The sequence below is a fragment of the Dendrobium catenatum genome, unplaced genomic scaffold, assembly GCF_001605985.2.
Source record: "Dendrobium catenatum unplaced genomic scaffold, ASM160598v2 fragScaff_scaffold_156, whole genome shotgun sequence".
NCBI lineage: Eukaryota > Viridiplantae > Streptophyta > Magnoliopsida > Asparagales > Orchidaceae > Dendrobium > Dendrobium catenatum.
In genome coordinates this window covers 4,457,128-4,477,064 of record NW_021318618.1, presented here as the reverse complement: position 1 = coordinate 4,477,064, position 19,937 = coordinate 4,457,128, and the positions used below count along the sequence as shown (strand labels likewise).

At 36.5% G+C, this 19,937-nt stretch overlaps 1 protein-coding gene across 1 annotated transcript in view; it reads left to right on the top strand.

Moving 5' to 3' along the window:
- Positions 1–19,937, top strand: part of LOC110113399 (transcription initiation factor TFIID subunit 1) — a gene marked incomplete in the record, with an annotated part of 89,183 nt that overhangs the window by 26,125 nt on the left and 43,121 nt on the right. Inside the window, 5 exon segments of the mRNA XM_028692064.1 lie at positions 3,464–3,666; positions 3,852–4,089; positions 8,950–9,286; positions 9,652–9,861; positions 9,996–10,073. Coding sequence (XP_028547897.1) covers positions 3,464–3,666; positions 3,852–4,089; positions 8,950–9,286; positions 9,652–9,861; positions 9,996–10,073 — 1,066 coding nt within the window.

Sequence of the window (19,937 nt, the reverse complement as noted above, 5' to 3'; positions counted from 1 at the left end):
AAAGAAAATAACTGCAATAAAGTGACCTTCATAAGATCACATGGCCAAAAGAAACACTTCTCCGAAGAGTTGGAAAGTGACCATGATGGTGGTGGAAGCAAAATTGCTTAGTGCATGGTTCTAAACACGCAAAAGTAGTATTGAAAGTGGCAACAATTATCATGAAGGACCAGTTGGATTGTTAGTGACTGAATAATCTGGTACATCAATCAAATCAATAAAGAATGGTTGTATAAGTAATGAAAACATGAAGTCAGCATTATATTAACAAATGGGAACATATATGACAATCCGGTGGTGAAAGTAGTGGAAAGCCAAAGTATCTATGATGAAGCGAGCAACAATAGTTGAGAAATAGCATGTATCTCCAATTGTATGGGTTGGGGAGCAACGTAGTAGTTGAAGACTCATCATGCCTAGATGTGGCATTGGTCCTCCAGTTAGATCACTACTGCAAGCTCAATCCAATACTCGACCATAGTCAGCTTAAGATTACACACATCATCACACTCACACCTCAACTGATGTGAACGTACAAAGCATGGATGATTAAATTCAAGGAAGTTGCAACGCTTAAATTTTAGAGCACAATAATTATAAGCTTCCTCTTGATGATAAACGCCAAAATAAAAATATAAAGTGATAAAATAGCTTAGGCTAAACACATGAGAGGGTTGAGATCATTAAATAGTCCAAACTAAGTCTTACTTTGGCATACATGAGTGGTTCAACGAGAACATTCCCTATACTACATTAAGATTAGTTGCTATGAGAAGATCCTCACACACTTCATGCCATTACTAGTTTTTATGCGGAGAAAATGGCATGAACCTTCATGATCACTTATGAAACCTCCAATTGAGTAGCCGACTAAGAGATAAAGACTTGGAGGAGAGTTACCCAAATAGTCCGGAAGATACGAAGTTCTGGAGCTGTATGAGGCCTTGGAAAAGTAGTGGCATCCATGAATCCCTGAAGCGTCGTCAACAATTTGAAACGTCCGGATAACGTTTGACAGACTTCCAATTTGGCTGGACAGCCAGATACGGTGCAGATTTTCCCTGGACATGCAAACTGCACTGTGGAAATGAACTTGGACAGCATACGGGAAGTTGCCGGAACTGTGGGCAGAGCAAAGGAAGATGCTGGAATTTGCTTTCTGGACAAGAAATACTGTAATTCTGGACGTTGGGACGCCAAAACAATTGCCGGAGCTTCTCTGGACAGTCCCAGAATCTCCCAAAGAGAAGGGCGGTGGGATTTGGGAAGGGAGGAGTGGGAAAGGGGGAGGCCTAGAGCTAGGTTAGGATTTGGCGCAATTAAATTTGAAATCTGAAATTAATTTCAGATTAAGTAAAATTGGCGGGATGATTTGAATTTGAATTCAAGTTTTAATTGTGGAGAATTAACGTGATCGAGAGGGAATTAGAGAATTAAATGCGGAGAAATTAAATGCCAATAGGAGAAGAGAAACCCAATGAAGGGGCCGGCATATAGAGAGAGGAGGGAAGCGATTTGTTTTAATTTAGGTGGTGGACCACAATTCTTAATTTCAGTTTTACACAAATCTGAAATTAAATTTCAGTTTTCTAAAAAGGAGGAGTTTTCCTAATAGGAGACAATCATTGGATTAATTTGAATTTTCAAATTCGAAATTGGAATTCAAATAAATGGATTGCATGAATTCAGGGAAGAAAAAATTAGGAAAACATTTAATGCTCATAAAACTTTGGAATTTTCAAATTTCGAAATTCCAAGGAAAAGGAGCCGGGGGCGGCTAGAGAGGGGGAAGGGGACGGCCACGGTGTGGAGGTTGGCTTGCGGCGGGAGGTGGCGCAAGGGTGGCCTGGGGGGTCTGGGCGGAATAGAGGGGAGGCGACGGCAAGGCCTGCAGGCCGCGGGTTAATTGGGCAGATAAGGAGAATTGGGATTAGGCGGTGGAGCTAGAGATAATTGGGGTGGATGAGGAATTCGCTGCAAGGAGAACATTAAAAAAAAAAAACTAAGAAAGAATAAGAGAACCGCGAACCTTGAAGTCCGCACCAAGATTCGACGGGTAATTGCTTTGCCCCACTTGGGCCTCTCCTCTCACGAACTCACTAAGAGATCATCCAAGATAGGAAAGCTTAGAACTCACAAAGAGTTCCATAAGCACAAACTGAAAATTTCCATTTCATAATCATTCAATACAAGAAAGCTAGCCTAATAAATAGCCTCATGAAAAGGAGAAAAATAAAGACTAAAATGCCTTCGCACAACAACTATATGATCACACCATAAGGTATAATGGAAAACAACATATAAAAAAAAAACATCTAATAAATAACTAAAAATCGTAACCGTATGAATATCCGATGTCCTCATCATTCTCCCAGGTGGGAGAAAACTCGAGCTCCGTCGAGTGGATGTCTCAAGAACTCTAGCGTAATTCTGAATCGATCAGCTGTATCACCTTGCGCTCTGATCAATGTATCCTCTGACTTTGGTTTACCTCTTTCAAACCAGTAATATCTTCTTTCCGTCACCCTCTTTTTGTGAAATATATATCAATCACTAGGAATCATGTCAACCTTCTCCGCTATAGGAATTTTGGAATAATTTTGGGAGTGGAGGTGGCTTTGGGTTCTCAACCAAGTGGGGTCACACAAGGCTTAATTGAAGTGGATTGGGTTTATCTCGGACTTTCAAAGATCTACTAAATCTTTTATGTTAAAGAAAAGGAAGAATTTGAAACTCTGCAAGCAGATCCACCAACGCGCCAAAAAAAAAAAAAAAAAATAAGAAAAATATATATATATATATATATATATAATAAGGACACTTTATTCCACTTATTTGTTTAAAAAAATAATGCATTTTATGAATGTATTATTTGAGATTTATGATGGGTCTCCATATTGTTTTGTATTATAGGCAGTTGATTATGATTTCTTACACGAGTAATGAGTTATTCAAGCTCTTCTTCCATAAATTCTCTATTTCTTCTTTCTCTCTTTCTCTATCTTCTTTAGAATCTCTTTCTTTTTCAGCTGGTACTTTATGACTTCTCAAGATCTCGCTATCAAGCAGCCACCATTCTTGAACTATATTTCATGTTTTGGAAATGGTTATTAATATCCATGCATAATGTCAGCTTGCTGAAGATCTTTGTGATTTGTCTATGGCGTCTTTTCAACAAGGTTGTCATACATTTTGCACACAATTCTCCGTCATTTGCTGACTTTTTCATTTCCTTTTTAAAATTAAAGCATCTGATGAACATTTCAACAATTATTTTTTCAATCTTTTTTATTTACTTAATTGTCTAGCTTTCACTGTGTTATTGACCAGCATCATTATCATCATCATCATCACTAGTCTTATCCCAATTAAGAGATTCATTGTATTGTTATGTTTGTAAATTTATTAATAATTGCGGTGTCTTTTGGTTTGTGACAGTCTCTAACATGTCAAAGTCTTGCAGTAAGGAGATTGCCAATTTCCATAGACCAAAAGCATTATGGTATCCTCGTGACAATGAAATTGCTGCAAAGGCACAAGGAGCACTTATTACCAATGGTCCTATCAAAGTTGTTATAATGACCTTGGCAGGGAAAGGAGCTAAGCTTCACGTTGATGCAGAGGAGACTTTATCCAGTGTTAAAATGAAAACATCGAAGAAACTAGGTCTTTCTTGCCTTTTGGCGTTTTCTCGATATCTCCTAATTTTGATTTAGTGATGATTTCCTTTGCTTGCACGCCCATTTGTTTTACTCTAATGTATTACTGGTTTGAATCCTTTTATTTCACTCGGGCTTACATATTTTTGCTGGTTATGTAAAATTTAAATCTCTGATGAAATATTGTTGCAGAATTTAAAATGTCCGAAAAGGTGAAAATTATTTATTCTGGTAGAGAGCTGGAGGATGATAAATTTCTTGCATTTCAAGGAGTGCGGCCAAATTCTGTGCTTCATCTTGTGCGTACAAGAATACAGATATGGCCAAAGGCACAAAGGTTGCCTGGTGAAAATAAACCTCGGCGGCCACCTGGTGCATTTAAGAAGAAGTCTGAATTATCTGTCAAAGATGGACATGTATTTTTAATGGAGTAAGTAGTTAACTTTGTATATACCTTTGGTTCTCCTTCCATTTTTGAAATCATCCTCACGTACTTTTGACATGCTTTGGACTATACCATTGTTGATGTATGATGTTGTACTATATGCGTAAGTCTTATTGAATCCAATTTGAACTCATAACATTACTAAATAAGTAGAAGTTGCTTTTGCAATCCTGAACTTCAATGATATTAAACTAAATAAATCCAGCTGTTGGTGAACATTTATCTTGTCCTTAAAATTTTAAAAGAAATTTTGATATGATATGATTTTCCTTGAATCTTGGCAATTGGTTGCAAAAAAAAAAAAAAAACTTCTTATGCAAAGAGTTCAAATAAATAAATAAATAAAATTTTCCTTAGTCAATTAGGAAGGAATATCTCAAATAAAAAGGAAGTAAGACCTTTTTTAATTGCATTTGGTAAATAAGTTGTTAATAGAAAAGAATTACTTTTTTTGAGACATTGTATCTTATTCTCGTATAAAATGTTTATGTTTTGATAATTTTTTTTTTTAATATAGAAAATCTTAAACTTCTATGTAATAACATCAAGTTGTTTGGGTCAACAAGTTTAAAATATACTGCAAAGCTAAACACGATTTTTCCTAGATTGCTTGCTGTTTGTACAATTATTTTAATACACCTTGATGCGGACATCCAACCGTCTATGGCTATTCGAGGAGCTGAAGATCAACGGCTGTCATCGTCTCACGTTATCTTATATTTTATTTGTAATTTTGAATTTTTATTATAAATTTTTCATTTTTATCATCACTTAAGAGGGTCGTCCTATGTAAGCCTTAGGGGCATATGCGTTTTGTTTTAGTTTCTTAGGCCTATATATAGAGGCTCTTTCTTGTGTAATGGGATGATGAATTGTTAATGAAATTTTATTCTACTTGTTTGATCTCTTAGTGAGTTCATGAGAGGAGAATGATCTCTTTGTGAGTTTCGAGATTCCCAAGATCTCTTTGTGAGTTCTTGAGGAAGTGACACTTGTAGATCTCTTTGTGAGTTCTATTGGAGGTGTTGCTCGAGTTGTGTTGCTCCGGATGATCTCTTTGTGAGTTCTATTGAAGGTGTTGCTCGAGGTGTGTAGTTTCGGATTTTCTTTTTCCTAAACCCAATTTATTTCTTCTCTACCTAACCAAATTCTCTTCCTCCCAAATTCCCTCCACCGGCCCCCATAAGTCCACCGTCGGCCACCCCAGGCCGATCCCGCCACCGGCAGCTTCGCCGGCCTCCCTGGAACGGCCAAGCCACCGGCACCAACCCTCCGCCCGCCGGCCCTCTCTCCACCACTCCATATTTGAAGTTCAAATTTCGAATTTCAAATTCTTTCCATATAGTGAATCCCAAATTAGGAAAGTTTCTTTCATGAATCCAATTTCAAAATAAATCAAATTAGAGTTATTATTTTTCTTTCCTAATATTCACTACCTATTTGAAAACTCCTCTACCCCCCTCACCCAAACCACATGTTTGAAATTCAAATTTCAAAAGGGCATTAATTGCTTCCCCTAAAATATGGCCAAGTAATTAAGAGAGCTATTAATTGAATTTCACATTCAAATTTGAAATTCAAAAGCTTTCCAAATACTAGCACTTAAATTAGGAAACCCCTCTTTGAAATAAATTATGAATTTTAATTCAGATTTTCTTTAATGATTTGAATAATGTGTGGGTCCCACTTAATTAGCCATAATTCCCCTCTCCCCTCTCTCTCTGGCCGGCCCCTCTCCATGAGCTTTCTCTCTCCAATTTCATTAATAGCCCCCCTCATTAAGCCTCCTTAATTACCTCCCACAATTCCCTCTCATCCAATTTAATTCTCCCCATTAAAATTTGAATTTAAATTCAAATTCATCCCGCCAATTCCACTTAATATGAAATTTAATTTCAGATTTCCATTCTCTCTCCCCCAAATTGATTTGGGATTTAGTTAATCTTGCCACCTAGGCAAGTAATTTAATCTCGAGACTATTCCCATTGTTATTCTCAAATTTTCCTGCTATACTCTTTCAATTTCTGGATCCAGAAAGCCGGAACGCAGCAGTTCTTCATGCCAAACTGCTGTCCAGAATTTTTCTGGACAGATTTTATGCACAATCCTGAGATCCGATCACCCTTAGAGCTGCTGCCAAGGTTCCTAAGGTCAAGGCGTGCTGTCCAAACTTTCGTACCAGCTGTCTGAAGGTTTTGGTTCGCTGTCCAGGGAAGTTTGCACATGTTTTCTTGCTGTTCCAGCCATTTGGAGGACTTCAAATGCAGCCCGGACGTTCTAGGTTGCTGATCACATGTTCAGGAAGGTTCTTAGATGCCACATACTTCCTCCCAAGCCTTCCAATAGTCGCGGGAACTCCGTATTTTTTGATTACTTGGATCATCCTTGCATGTACGTTTTTACATCACACCTATGTTTTTATGAGTTCCATTTTATGGAGATGAAATTCTTAAAATAATTATTTCAAAGCATTTAACTTAATGAAGTACCTGGATTTGTCTTGTGGTTTAAATTGTCTTGATTATTTGGATTAGAATTGAAATATAACCCTAGCACTTGCGAGAGGTAAAATGACTTGCTTGTTTGTAAGTTTTGATTGAATAAAGCGATTAAGCGAGTACATTTTTTTCCTTGATAGGGTGATCCTTAATTGTTTGATTTGTTTTTTAATTGTTTTCCTTTTGGCCAACTTGTTTGGAGGGTAAACATGGAGCTGATTTGAATAGACATTATTTGATGAGGACATCAGTAGGACTGTAGGAGATTTCAGAATGTTTACCGCCGGAAGCATCGTAGATCGACGGCTATGATGAGGAGTTTATATATTTGATATATTATTTGTATTAGTTTCAGATTTATGTATTAGTTTCAGATTTACGTTTGTACCCTTGCTTGTGTGTTGATTTGAGTTGTATCCCTATGGGCATTTTAGTCCTTTCTTTTATTTTTCATTGAGGCCTATATATTAGGTCCTTGTTCTTGTATTTGGATGATGATGAATGAAATAAAATTTATGATTTCTCTCTAGAGCTTGTGAGTTCTTGAGTGGGGAAGTCCCAAGGTGTGGGCAAAAGCAATACCCACCAGTCGCCGAAAGTGTCCGGGGCTTGTGGCCTGAATCTTCCCCTTTACTCCAATCGTCGACCCCCTCTCTCTTTCCCTAGCTGACAGCCTCCTCCTCCCCTAGCTCCCCATGCCGGCCAACCCAACCCCTTGCCCGACGGCCACCCAAACTTCCCCTTCCTCATATATGCCAAACAACCTCCTTCCCATCCTCCACCCTCCCTACCTCCAAGAAAGCCGCCGGCCCCTCCCAACCCATATCTCCCTCTTAATGATGATTTCCATCATCATAATAACCTTCTTAATTTAGCCTAGGTAATTTGGGAAGAATCCTTTTAATTTGAAATTCAAATACTTTTCTAAATTATCAAATCTAAATTAGGAAAGTCCCTAAATCTAAGCCCAAATTAATTCTAATATGGATTGAATTTCTTTCTTTCCTTCCAAAAGTGAGATAATGAAATTTTGATTGATATTATTTGAGATCTCGTTCTTCTAATATGTAATTGCTTGCCATATCAATTTAGACAACTTTCAATTTGTAAAATCTTTTCTAAGTGAAACATTGGTTGACGGTACAACGCCTAATTCAATCTTTATAAATTTCTACGTGCAATTCCTAATTGGTTTCATATTATTATTCTCAAGAAATTGAGCATTTAAAGCATGTTCTTTTTTTCTTTTGATGAAAATATCGTGATCTTAGAAAAAGTCCAAAGTAGCCCTTCGATTATGAATAAGTAACCAATTTAGTTTCAGATTCTCACACTATCTCAATTTAGTCCTTTGTCAATTGAAAATTGATCCAATTTGATCACATGGCCGAAAATAGTAGTTAAAGTTAACAACAAATTTAAACGTGAATGTAGTTTAGGTAATGTAAGTGTATGTAAAATTTTATTTCTTTTGTTGCTCTATTTTGACATTTAATAAACTATAATAAATACAAAACTTGAATGAAAGTTAACATATTAAATAATAAGGGTGAATAATTAAGAACAAAAATTTTTGTAATGTGTATCAAACTTGTAAGTTATTATGAAAAATTATATTGATAATTATTAATCTTACAGGAGATTTAATTGACTATTATATAAACACTTTAAATTTGAAAAAGTAATTAAATATCTGCATTACTTTATACTTCTCTGCTTGCATACACAATTTGAAACACTAGTCTCTTTCACGTTGCTTGTTAGAGATTGTCGCATGTTGCTTCAATACTTCGTTGCTTTTAGTTTGAACTCTGCAATCCCTCATCACTGTGTAGCGTTGATATCTCACAATTGCAAGGGAACGTGATAAGTAGCGTTATAAAATAAATGAAATTATAATCTTTTACGAAAATTTCTCCCTTCATATTATGAATAGTGGGAGAGCTGCATCTTTTTTCATTTAATTTGCAATTTTATTAACATAGGGGCTAAATTAGATCAATTTTTAATAGTCGAGGGATTGAATTGGGGCAGTGAAATTGAGGGTCTAAATTTAGCAATAATTAATATTCAGGGAATTATTTTGGGCTTTATCTCATTTGAGTGTTATTCATGGGTTATAAAAAATTTAGACAACTTTCATTGGTAAAGTTGATGCACTTAACTATGCCACACTCACATGAAATTGCAGCGATTTATACAATAAAATTCACTTGTTTTGACTTTTGCAATTTTCCTTTTTATAAAACTTGCTATTGTTGCGTTGCTAGTTGATTATTTAAGCATGTTTTATAATTTTTACTGTTACTTGCTTATGGTGTTAGAGCTTTTGTTTATATGGGCATAGGTATTGCGAGGAGCGGCCTTTATTACTAGGAAATGTTGGGATGGGAGCTAGATTTTGCACTTATTACCAAAAACTTGTGCCAAATGATCAAACTGCTTCATCTCTTCGAAATGTGAACAATGGCCTTGGCACTGTGCTTACGCTTGATCCTTCTGACAGATCTCCTTTCCTTGGAGATATTGGTCCGGGTTGCAGCCAATCCTGTCTTGAAACTAACATGTACAGATCTCCTATTTTTCCCCATAAATTGCCTCATACAGACTATCTTTTGGTACGTTCAGCAAAAGGCGCCCTATCCCTCCGACGCATTGATAGACTATATGCAGTTGGACAACAGGTAGGTTTTTTTTTTAGCCATAAAATGCACATCCTTTGTCATTTATCATGCTTCCCCAAGTTTTAACAGGGAAATTTTTTTTGCACTGCCTTGTTTGCTGAAGTTTTTTTAATTTAAAAACATTTTTTCCTTTTTTTTCAATAGCAGCAATAGGATTTTTAGTTTGTGATCTCAATAATGATGTGCCATTAAAAATATTATTGCTGTGATGGAGAATATGCTAATTTTTTACTAAAATAATCTTGATAGTTCGATTCTTTATGGTAGCCTTGTGAAATTTAAAATTCAATTGGGTAAATGCAGTGCTACAATGTATTCCAATGAAAAGAAAGATGAAATACAATTTAATTGGTCATGTGCTACAGGAACCTCATATGGAGGTACTTTCCCCAGGGTCAAAAAATGTACAGTCATATCTTGTGAACAGGATGCTGGTATATGTGTACAGACAGTTTCGCGCAAATGAGAAACCTGGTATCCTTCCATCTGTTCGTGCCGATGAGTTGGCAGCACTTTTTCCTGGCTTAACAGATGCTTTTATGCGCAAGAGACTGAAACTGTGTGCAGATTTGAAGGTGCATTCAATTTATGTTAGGAACTTTGCATTAGTACTACACTATTCCATGAGCCAATGGAGTTTATTTTTTCAACTTCAATGCTGATCTGAATTATTCTGTTTGTTGTCTTGTTTGCATTTGTAATATTTCAGAAAGGGGCTTGGGTTAAGAGGATTGATTTTCGTATTCCATCTGAGGAAGAGTTGAGAAGAATGTTGGCGCCAGAGAATGTGAGTCATTTCAACTTATTGTTGCTCCTGCTTTATGTGAAGTTACATTTTATGCATGCCTTGATATATTGGTGATGCATGCAAAGGGGGGGTCAAAACAAAATGTATATTTTGTTTTTTTTGGGCTTCTTGTTATCTCTCGGTTTGGGCCTTGGTTGCTTGGTACGGAGCTCAAAATTCTGAAATTTACTTGGTGCTAGCTCATAAATGCTTGAGCTGAAGTTTTAGCTCAATGATTGGAGATTAATTGCACTTCCTAGCTCATTAAATCAAAAGGTATGCTATTATTTCAAGGAGTTTATTATGGAATAAGTTTGGGCCTCTTCTCCTCCCTTTGTCTTCTCGGTTTCCCCTTGCTGGTTGGTTTTTCCGTGGCTGCCCCCTTGTCTACTGTGTTGACTCCTCGGGTCCCTTGCTACTGGTTTTCCCGTGGTTCCCTGGCTGGTTCCCGTGCCTTGGCCCTTTGGTTCCTGTAGCTAGCTGTTTGGTTCCCGTAGATGGCTGCTTGGTTCCCATGGCTGGCTACTTGGTTCCCGTGGCTTCTCTTCTTTGTTTCATTTACTGAATAAGGGCTGCTGTTTGGTGGCTGTTGGGTGGGGATTTCGGTGGCTGCCTCTCTGTTTTTTTGTGCAGTTTTGTGGGGATTTCGGTGGCTGCCTCTTTGTTTTATGTGCAGTTTTCTGCTGCAGTTTATTGCTGTCTTTTGGCCTTCTTCTTGGTGACTTTTGGTGGCTGCTTAGCTCCCCTTTCTTCCTATATATAGGGGCTCATTTGTATGTTTAAAGGGTGGGTGAAAATGCAATTTTTGGATAGCAAAACCTGAGGGTTTTTGGAAAAGCTTGAGAGCTTGTTCCACTTCTTCTTCTTCTACTTCTTTGTAAGACTTGCGAGCTTCTCCTATCTTCGTCTTGGACTTCTTGCCTCCTCTTCGCAAGTACCATTCAACTTGTATTTTTCTTCTCTCTAAGCAAAGCTCCTTTAGGTCAATGGATGAATGAACTTTAGGTGTCTTGTTTGAGTCGTTTGTAAGTGTCCAAGTTTGTAAGTCCTATTATAATATAAAAGTGAAGTTGTATTTTGTCTATTTCGTGTAATTTCTTTATCCTAGTAAGGGAATGTTCTTCTAGAAAAAAAATTAGGGCTCCTAATTTTTTTGCTTACTTTTTGCTTGTAAAAATTTGGTGCCCTTCCCAAATTTTTGCTTGCATCATTTGATTTATATCTATTATCTACTTCCGTCCAAGCATATAGTTTTTCAGCTAAGCTATTTTTTAACTGTGCTTGGATGTGGTTTTCTAGTCGTTCTCAAACTGGCATGGGTTTATTTTTGACATTACTGGTTCATTTAAGATCCATGAGTTTAAAGTGTGAACCCTGAATTACCCATTTTTAAGCTCTCTATTTGAAATTGGGAAAACCAATTAGTATTATATTTACGGGCTTATATTCTATGTGCAATTATTCTCTCTACTACTTTGTTACTGCTTTCTTTTTTTAGAATTTTTCCCTTCAGAAAGGTGGTGGTTGTTATTTTTTCCCCGAGGGGTGTCAATTCATGATAGTATCCATTGGGTTTTTGCGCTAGGAAATTCATTTTTATTTGGTTATTATATTTATGAATTGATTTATCAACTTAGGGCATTTTTTAGCTGATTTTCTAAGATATGGTTAACCTAGTAATGAACAAAATTATCTAGATCCACATGACATGTAGGTCTTGTTTGTGAGAGAATTTCATTATGTGAACATGGTTTACATTTTGGATCGGACCACTTGTTCGTTAAACTAATACTCCTTGATTTGGATGATCTTATCTGTTTATCACAAATCTTGCATTTCGGTTGGGAGTTCATATTTAATTTCTACGTGGGTCTTGCGTTTCAATTTGGAAACCATATTTAATTTCTACCTGGGTCTTGCGTTTCAATTTGGAAACCATGATTTAGTTGAAACATGGATCAAGTCAACTAGTTGTTTCTAAGAGGACTTGCACGTGTTAGGATTAACATTTAATACATGTTAAATCAATTTCGCATATGGACATGAATTGAATTCTTTAAAGCGTTGTAGGGATACCAGACCAACTCCTTGGTCAATTTTCTTAACGAGATAATTTTCATGAATTTTTGATAACCTTGTGTGAGTTTGATATTTACCTTTGGAAAATCTAAGGGTTCTTCCCAATTTACCTAGCCATTGAGCTCACTTTATTGGCTGTAGAACTGCTGCCCTTAATATGAGCTAAGTTGGCTAATTATACCTTAACTAACTAGTCGATTCTTTTTAGCTGACTAATGTGATCCAACCTGATGTGCTATCAAGCAGCTTCACAACTCTTGGCTAACTTATATATATGTATCCAACCCAAACACACCTCCCCTGCACTCATGCGATCCATTTAGTCCATGTTCTAATGACTTATTCCGCTTGCTTGTAATGCTTGTCCCACATGATTATTATGCTGTCTCACTGATGCTAAAGGCCCTTATCCATCTCAATCTCTCACCATTTTCTTTCTCTTTCATGTTCAAGGTTCCGATACAACACCCAATCACACTCATCATTTTCCTCTCCTAACCCTCCCATTCACTCTTTTCCATCTCTTATTTCTTTTGCATAGGACTCCACCTGCTTTCACTTTCATGCCCCAACACCCAATCATGCACTTGTCTTTCTCATGTCTGTCTCTTTTATATGCTTCTGGTCAGTCTAGTTTTGCATGCTACTGATTGTCCCCTTCCTCTTCCATGGTCTCTCAAAGAAGGACCTTTATTTCATATTTCTCTCTTAATCCTCCTAACAACATTCCTATGCAAAACCCTAGTCACAATTCTGCTTCAAATCTCATATTCTTCAACCCCTCAAACTCCACCTTAACATCTATTTTATTATGTGCCCCACATCTATCTCTCATGTGAACTCACTTCCAAACTTTGAAACATTCAACTTGTGCATTGAGGACTGCATGATGATCTTCATGCTAATTGCTTTGAGGATCCAACTAGCAAACTCGAACGGAGTGCTGCTTTGCACACAAATGTTGACATCATTCCTATATTCTCTCTCCACTTTGGACAAGCTCCTTGCGCACAAGAATATGTGAGCAAATGTAGAGCCACCTGTCTTTGTCACACTAAATTGAATATCCTTATTGTGTGAACTTGGTTTGATAAGTTTTAAATACCACCCCTTCTGATGTAGATCTTTGGCCAACAACTAGTCTTTCCTCGCTTAATTGATTTGTTGTCTGGATATAAAGAGTGATAGCATTTTAATCAACAACTATGCTTGTTCAAAAATGTTGGTTGTGATTCAAATTGTTTTTAGATGGTTGTCATTATAGCTGCAAAGCAATTCTAAATTCATTTACACATCAATCTCTCCAATCGATCTATGACAGCCCATTACAAATCCTCCTAGTTGAGCATAAGATGCAATATAGAAAGTTATGACTTTGTAGATTCACTACCAACACCCATTCAGGAACTCTACCGACTACCCACTAGAATATAATGGGTGATAAACTCAACTACCTAAACAATCCAAACCAAAACATGCTACACAATCTAAATTCATAGAGATCTAGGAAGGTAACACAATTCAACTGTATGAAAGCATTCCAAAATATTTTATTCAATCAACTACAGAGTTTCTAATAAACACTGAGTTCACATATACAACTTCAAGTTTTCATCATATTTACTACCTTGTTACTATTTGCAACTTACTCCAAAACTAGACATCAAAACATAGGGCAGCAAATTTAAAACTTGATTTTCACTTATGATCAATCTTACATTCCCTCTATCTACAATAATAATCTGGTAAGTTTTTAAGTTTTGCAAGATAAATAATTCTAAGATAGAATTTAAATACTCAAGGAAGGTAAGCAACATAACATCCTAATTATAGACTTGACTTAATAATCAAAGCTTGATCATGTGCTAGTTTGGTGCATTATATACAATCATTAATTTCTTAGGTATAAGCATAATTCAACCATTAGATAATTGTATTGAAGAATTTATAACATAAGTTTCACGTGTCCAATTATCATATGCCCTACGCTAGTCAAGTTTACTCCATAGATTAATCATATTATAACAGCCCTTTACTTTTTTCATTTATTTTATAACATACCATGTCTGTGATATCTTGAGCATTGACGGGAAGAAGATGAAGAGGACGAAGTGAAAGGAAGAAGAAATCAAAGAAAGCGCTCGTTCCATCGGCCCGCAGAAATCGACGAACGAGAAGTCTGAATTGACGAATGAAACAGATGAAGCAGTCGAGAAACAAGGAGTCCAGAAGACGAATTGACTGCGATGCTTGGTGCTTGGCCTGTAGAAGACGAAGGGAGAAAGACAAAGCAAATCAAAGCCATTCGTCGCTCAGAGTCGTCTGAGGAAGTCGAAGGAGATGAGGAAGTCGAAGGGGGTTTTTTCCTCCCTATAAATTAGAGAGGATAGGGACTTGAGGGAGATCGAGAGAGAGAGAAGGCGGCGAGTGCATGGGCGAGTGGCTGGGGCAAGTGAGTTGTGTGGAGGAAAAAAGGTAAGCAAATTTATTTTAGTATTTATAAAATTAAATTGTAAATTAAAAGAGTTAATAATAATAATAATAATAATAATAAAAATAAACCTAAGATCTTATCTAATATTTAATTATTAAATTGAAATTATTGATTTTTTTTTAAAAAAAAGTAAATGGTATTGAGGAAATTTAATCTAAAATTTATATTTTGGAAATGATTCTATTAAACTTTTAATATTATGTTAAATAGAAGATATATAGAGGGAGAGAGAGAGAGAGAGAGCATAAATTCATATGAAATTTATATCCATAAATTAAATTATAATTAATTTAACTATCTAAAGAAAAATGAAAAGTATTAGCTTAAGAGAGATATTAAATTATGATTTTTTATTATTCATTTTAAAGAATATAAAATACATTTTTCTTTCATTTAATTCTGTAAGAAATAAATACAGGAGCTATTTATGCATATTCAATAGCTAGTTAGGGATAGGTATTTATATTTAAGAATTTAGATTAAAAGTAGAGTTATAGATAAATTATTAATAATTGGTTTAAAAATATTTTTTTGATAGAAAAAATGAGAGTTATTTAGTAGTATAAATAGCTAATTAGAGAGTAATATGATTAAATAGAAGTTAACATAATCCAATGGAATTATGTAGGTGCTCAATTAGCAGAGTTCGAGTAAAGATTAAAAAGGGGCAAAATCCAAGCTATTTGAATTCAAGGTGAGTACTCATGTTTATTTAAAATGTAGTGATGATTTTTGTTCTCTTTAAATTAAATGCATCAAATTATATTGACATATGCATATTTAGTTTTTATTGTAAGTTAGATTATGATTTATCTTTAACATATCAAATGATTGATTATTTAGATTAGATGATAATTAACATGTTATATTTCACATTATTACATAAAGTTAATAAATGCCATATGAATGAAATGGCTTGATAGATATGCTTGTATGTGCATGTTGGTTGATGGAGCACACCTTGATGAGGACATCAGAGATCAACAGCTACGATCTGGAGTTATTTTCTAATGTGTTGTATGTACTAGTTTATGTTATATTTCCGTTTTTCCTATTTTACCCTTAGGGGTGGTCATGTAGTATTGTAGCATGAAGGGCACTTTCGTCATTGTTCTTTTCTTTTCAGAGGCATATTTATAGGCTAGTTCTCTTGTATTTTGGATGATGAACATTGAAATGAAATCTTATTTTGGATGATGAACATTGAATTAACTCCTTCGGATTTTGATAGCGACGTGGATAGTCTTGAGTTGAAATTGAGTCAATTGAACTTACTACCCGAGTTAAACCCCGATTTAATTGACTCCGAATCCATTGATCTTAGGGTTATCACCAAATATGATTCAATTGAGGATAGTGATATGATTTCAGAAGACTATACTTTGAGTCTGAAAGTTTCTGAGCCTAATTTGAATGATGAGTCTCCTCTTGTTTTATTGGAGTCTATTTTAGAAGTTGATCCTCTAAATTTACACTTGAACGAGTGTCTTTCTTCATTGGCCTTACCTCTCCATTCTTCACATCGACATTAATGCTAGAGAGAATTTTAGCCCATACTCTCATGACATCCCTCTAACTGTTGCGCCCACATCTATTTTGGATACTCTACCCCTCCTTTGGAGTCCCATACCTGCTGGTGATTCGTTGAGCTATCTCATTATGGTTGTGAGTCAGGACCCATCATCTTATCTTGCTCCTGATTCATTCGTTTTCTCCGCTATGTTCTTGTCCTTTCCTGTTAAGGACCATCACTCTCCTAGTTGGATGAATTTGCTAGATTACCCTGTTGCCCCTAGGAGACTACCTTCGACGCTGACTGAAAGTTCCTATAGAAATGCCCTGGTAGCTAAGGATGTCTTCATTGCTCCCCCGACACCAGTTCCCTTAGACCTGAACACTTTAGATCCCCTTATTTCGTGACTCTTCCACCTTACTCTAGCTATGTGTTCGTGTGAGTTAGTATGTTGTGTGTGTATTTTTGTAGTCTGTTTTCTCAAATTTTATCATCTGTTTAAAACTTTTGTGTAGACCCAAAGTTTATACCAATCATCATTGCACTGAATCTCTTGCATCCACATTTGCATTACATCTGCATGACTTACATAAGGAAATTGCACGCCAAATTGAAGAGAGTAATAATAAGTATAAACGTCATGCTGATTCTAAACGACAATTTAAGATTACTGAGGTTGGTAACTCAGTGATGGTGCAGATTCGTCCGGGAATTACATGCTAGAAGTGCGGGATCATTTAAAATAGTCAATAAAATCTATAACAACGCTTACGTGGTGGATCTGCCTGTAGAGTTTAACATTCATTCCTTTTCTAACATAGAAGATTTAATAGTCTTTGAAGGTCCATAAATTAATTCCCAAAGCCACTTCAAATTAAGCTTTGTGTGCCCCTCCCTTGTGAGAACCCCAAGCCTACCTCTACTCCCAAATATTCCTAAAAATCCTATAGCGGAAAAGGTTAACATGATTCTAAATCAGAACATTACTTCCACAAAAGAGGGTGGACGAAGAAGGTATGTGATAAGGTGGAGAGAACCAGAGTCAGATGATACATGGTCAGAGCGCATGGAGCTACAGCAGATCGGCCCCGATGCACTAGTGTTCTTGAGACACCCACTCGATGGAGTCGAGTTTTCTTCCACCCGGGGAGAATGATGAGGACATCAGAGATCAACGGCTACGATCTGGAGTTATTTTCTAATGTGTCGTATGTACTAGTTTATGTTATATTTTTGTTTTTCCTATTTTACCCTTAGGGGTGGTAATGTAGTATTGTAGCCCGAAGGGCACTTTCTTCATTGTTCTTTTCTTTTCATGAGGCCTATTTATAAGCTAGTTTTCTTGTATTTTGGATGATGAACATTGAAATGAAATTTTATTTTTCTTTGCTTGATCTCTAAGTGAGTTCATGAGAGGAGAAACCCTAGGTGGGTGAAAGCAATACCCGTCAATTTTTGGAGGAGTCCAAGGTTCACGGTTTACAATCTCTTTGTGAGTTCATTATTTTTCTTTTATCTTATTTGTATTTTTCTTTCATCTCCTCTCCCCCACTCCATCCGTCACCCCTTCCTACCTCCCCACCACTGGTGGCTCAACCTCCCCCACCCAATTCATCTTCTAGCTCCTCCACCTAAATCCCACCCGCCACCTAGCCGCCCCCTTCCCCCTTTGCCGCCGGCCTCCCCAAGCCCTACAAGCCTCCGGCCATCAATCCACCACCCAATGATTTTGAATTTCAAATTTCAAAATCATCCTTAATTACTTTCCTAATTTGCGCCCTCATTAATTTGGAAAGTTACTCACTTAGATTCAAATTCAAATTTGAATTTTAAAACTTTCCCTATTAATAACGTACGTTAGGAAACCTCATAATCCCATTAAAATCTGAAATCAATTTCAGGTTTAATGGCAAGGCCGAATTAACTCCTTTACGGGCCCACCTATTAATTGCAAACACCTCAAATTTCCCCTCATGTGGCCGGCCCCTCCCTAGTCCCTTTTCTCTCTCCAATTTGCCACCTAGGCCCTCATTAAATCATCCAAAACGCTCCTTGACTGCTGCCCAATCAAGCCACCTAATGGGAATTAATTTGAATTTCAAATTGAAGATTCCCTCCCTCTAAATCTGAAAACTAATTTCAGTTTTTAACGTAACCCCCATTAATTTAATTAGACCCATAAATTAGGGATCTAATTAATACAATTCCTTCCTCAAATTAATCCTCCAATCAATTCCCTAATTCACCTCCGCTAGCCGCTCTCTCCAAACCCCTCTTCTCTCTGATCTCTCTCTTTTCTGGAGTTTCCAAATGCTGTCCAGATTTCTGTACGTCATCTAACTTGCTTCCAGGTGATTCTAGATGACCGTTTAGGATTGACCAAGGTATCCTGGAGTGCATAGCTGCTGCCCGACCTTCCCAGGACCCCATTAAACTGCTGCTCAGCAGATTCCTGTATATCTACACCTGCTGTCCATCCCTGGAACTCACCCTATTGCTGTCTAGACTTTTTCCTGGTTGCTGTTTGGAGTTTCCGGCACCTGAAACTGTTTGCCCAAATTTTCGGGAAGCTGTTTGGGCTGCTGTCCAGAAGTATTTCAAGTGCCGAATTGCTGTCCCAACCTTCATTGCTGCTGTCTCGGCGTCCCTAGCTGCTGTCCAGTCATTTTGGTGACCTCCTATGGCTGTCTCACTGTCCAGAATGTTCCCCATCGCCATCTTGAAGGCTCCGAAACCTGAAGTTATTGTCCAGTCTTCCTCAAACGCATAAGCGACTACGCTGGAGTGCCGTATTTGTCGTTTCCTTGGATAACTTCTTTCTTTGGTTCGCTTGCAACCCTAATTCGTCACACGTTTGATTCGCTTGCAACCTAAATTTACAGGTATTATTCGATTAATTTAAATGAGTAGAAGAGAAAAAAAAAATAAAAAAAATTTAAATGAGTAGAAGAGGATAAAACATGTATAGTAGGCGCGACACTCCAAGGGAAATGTATTTATAACATTTAGTTTAAAATTTTTGAGGTTTTAATGGCTCTTTCAACTTATTGAAAATAGATAGTAGCCAAAATTGTAATCAACGATCTGATTGTTTGTTCTTTCTTTGTTAATTTGAGCCTCCAAGCTTGGTCGTGACAATGTCATATCTTGTCGTATATAATACAACTTTAGAATCTCTCGTGTATGAAAGCATAGGCTTATTCGTCATCATGAGGCACTGGGCTATATCAGACCCCCATACTAGCATATCATCATTTAAGATCACCACCTTACTCTTTGGCTATCACCGTAAGATTGAATAGAGTTCAAGTAAGACGTAGTATTATCTTGAATTACCACTCAAATCAATATTAAGAGGTTTTGGATCCATTTTCATCCATAAAAGCCCAATTCATTTACCTATTGCTCCATCGGTAAAGGTCATAACATAAACATTATAAACCTACCTGACATGTCATGAACTTTCTCATTGCTTTTTGCATCATATAACATTTAAATGCATATATGATTCATCACGACTATGCTAATCAACATTATGCATCAATATATAACTCATAATTGCAAGTTGTCTCAATTTAAAAAGAAAGCATTTTAATAACATGTTATTATATTCAAAATACTTCAAACACTTGTTTTGTATAATAATGATGTTTAATCATCATATTTGCTTCTTGAATTAGAGATTGTGTATTTTGTAAAAACTATAGTAATGTAGTCAATACTAGTGGATTTTATTAGTAGAATTCAAGTTGGATAGTTGAAGTGGAGGAATGCATCA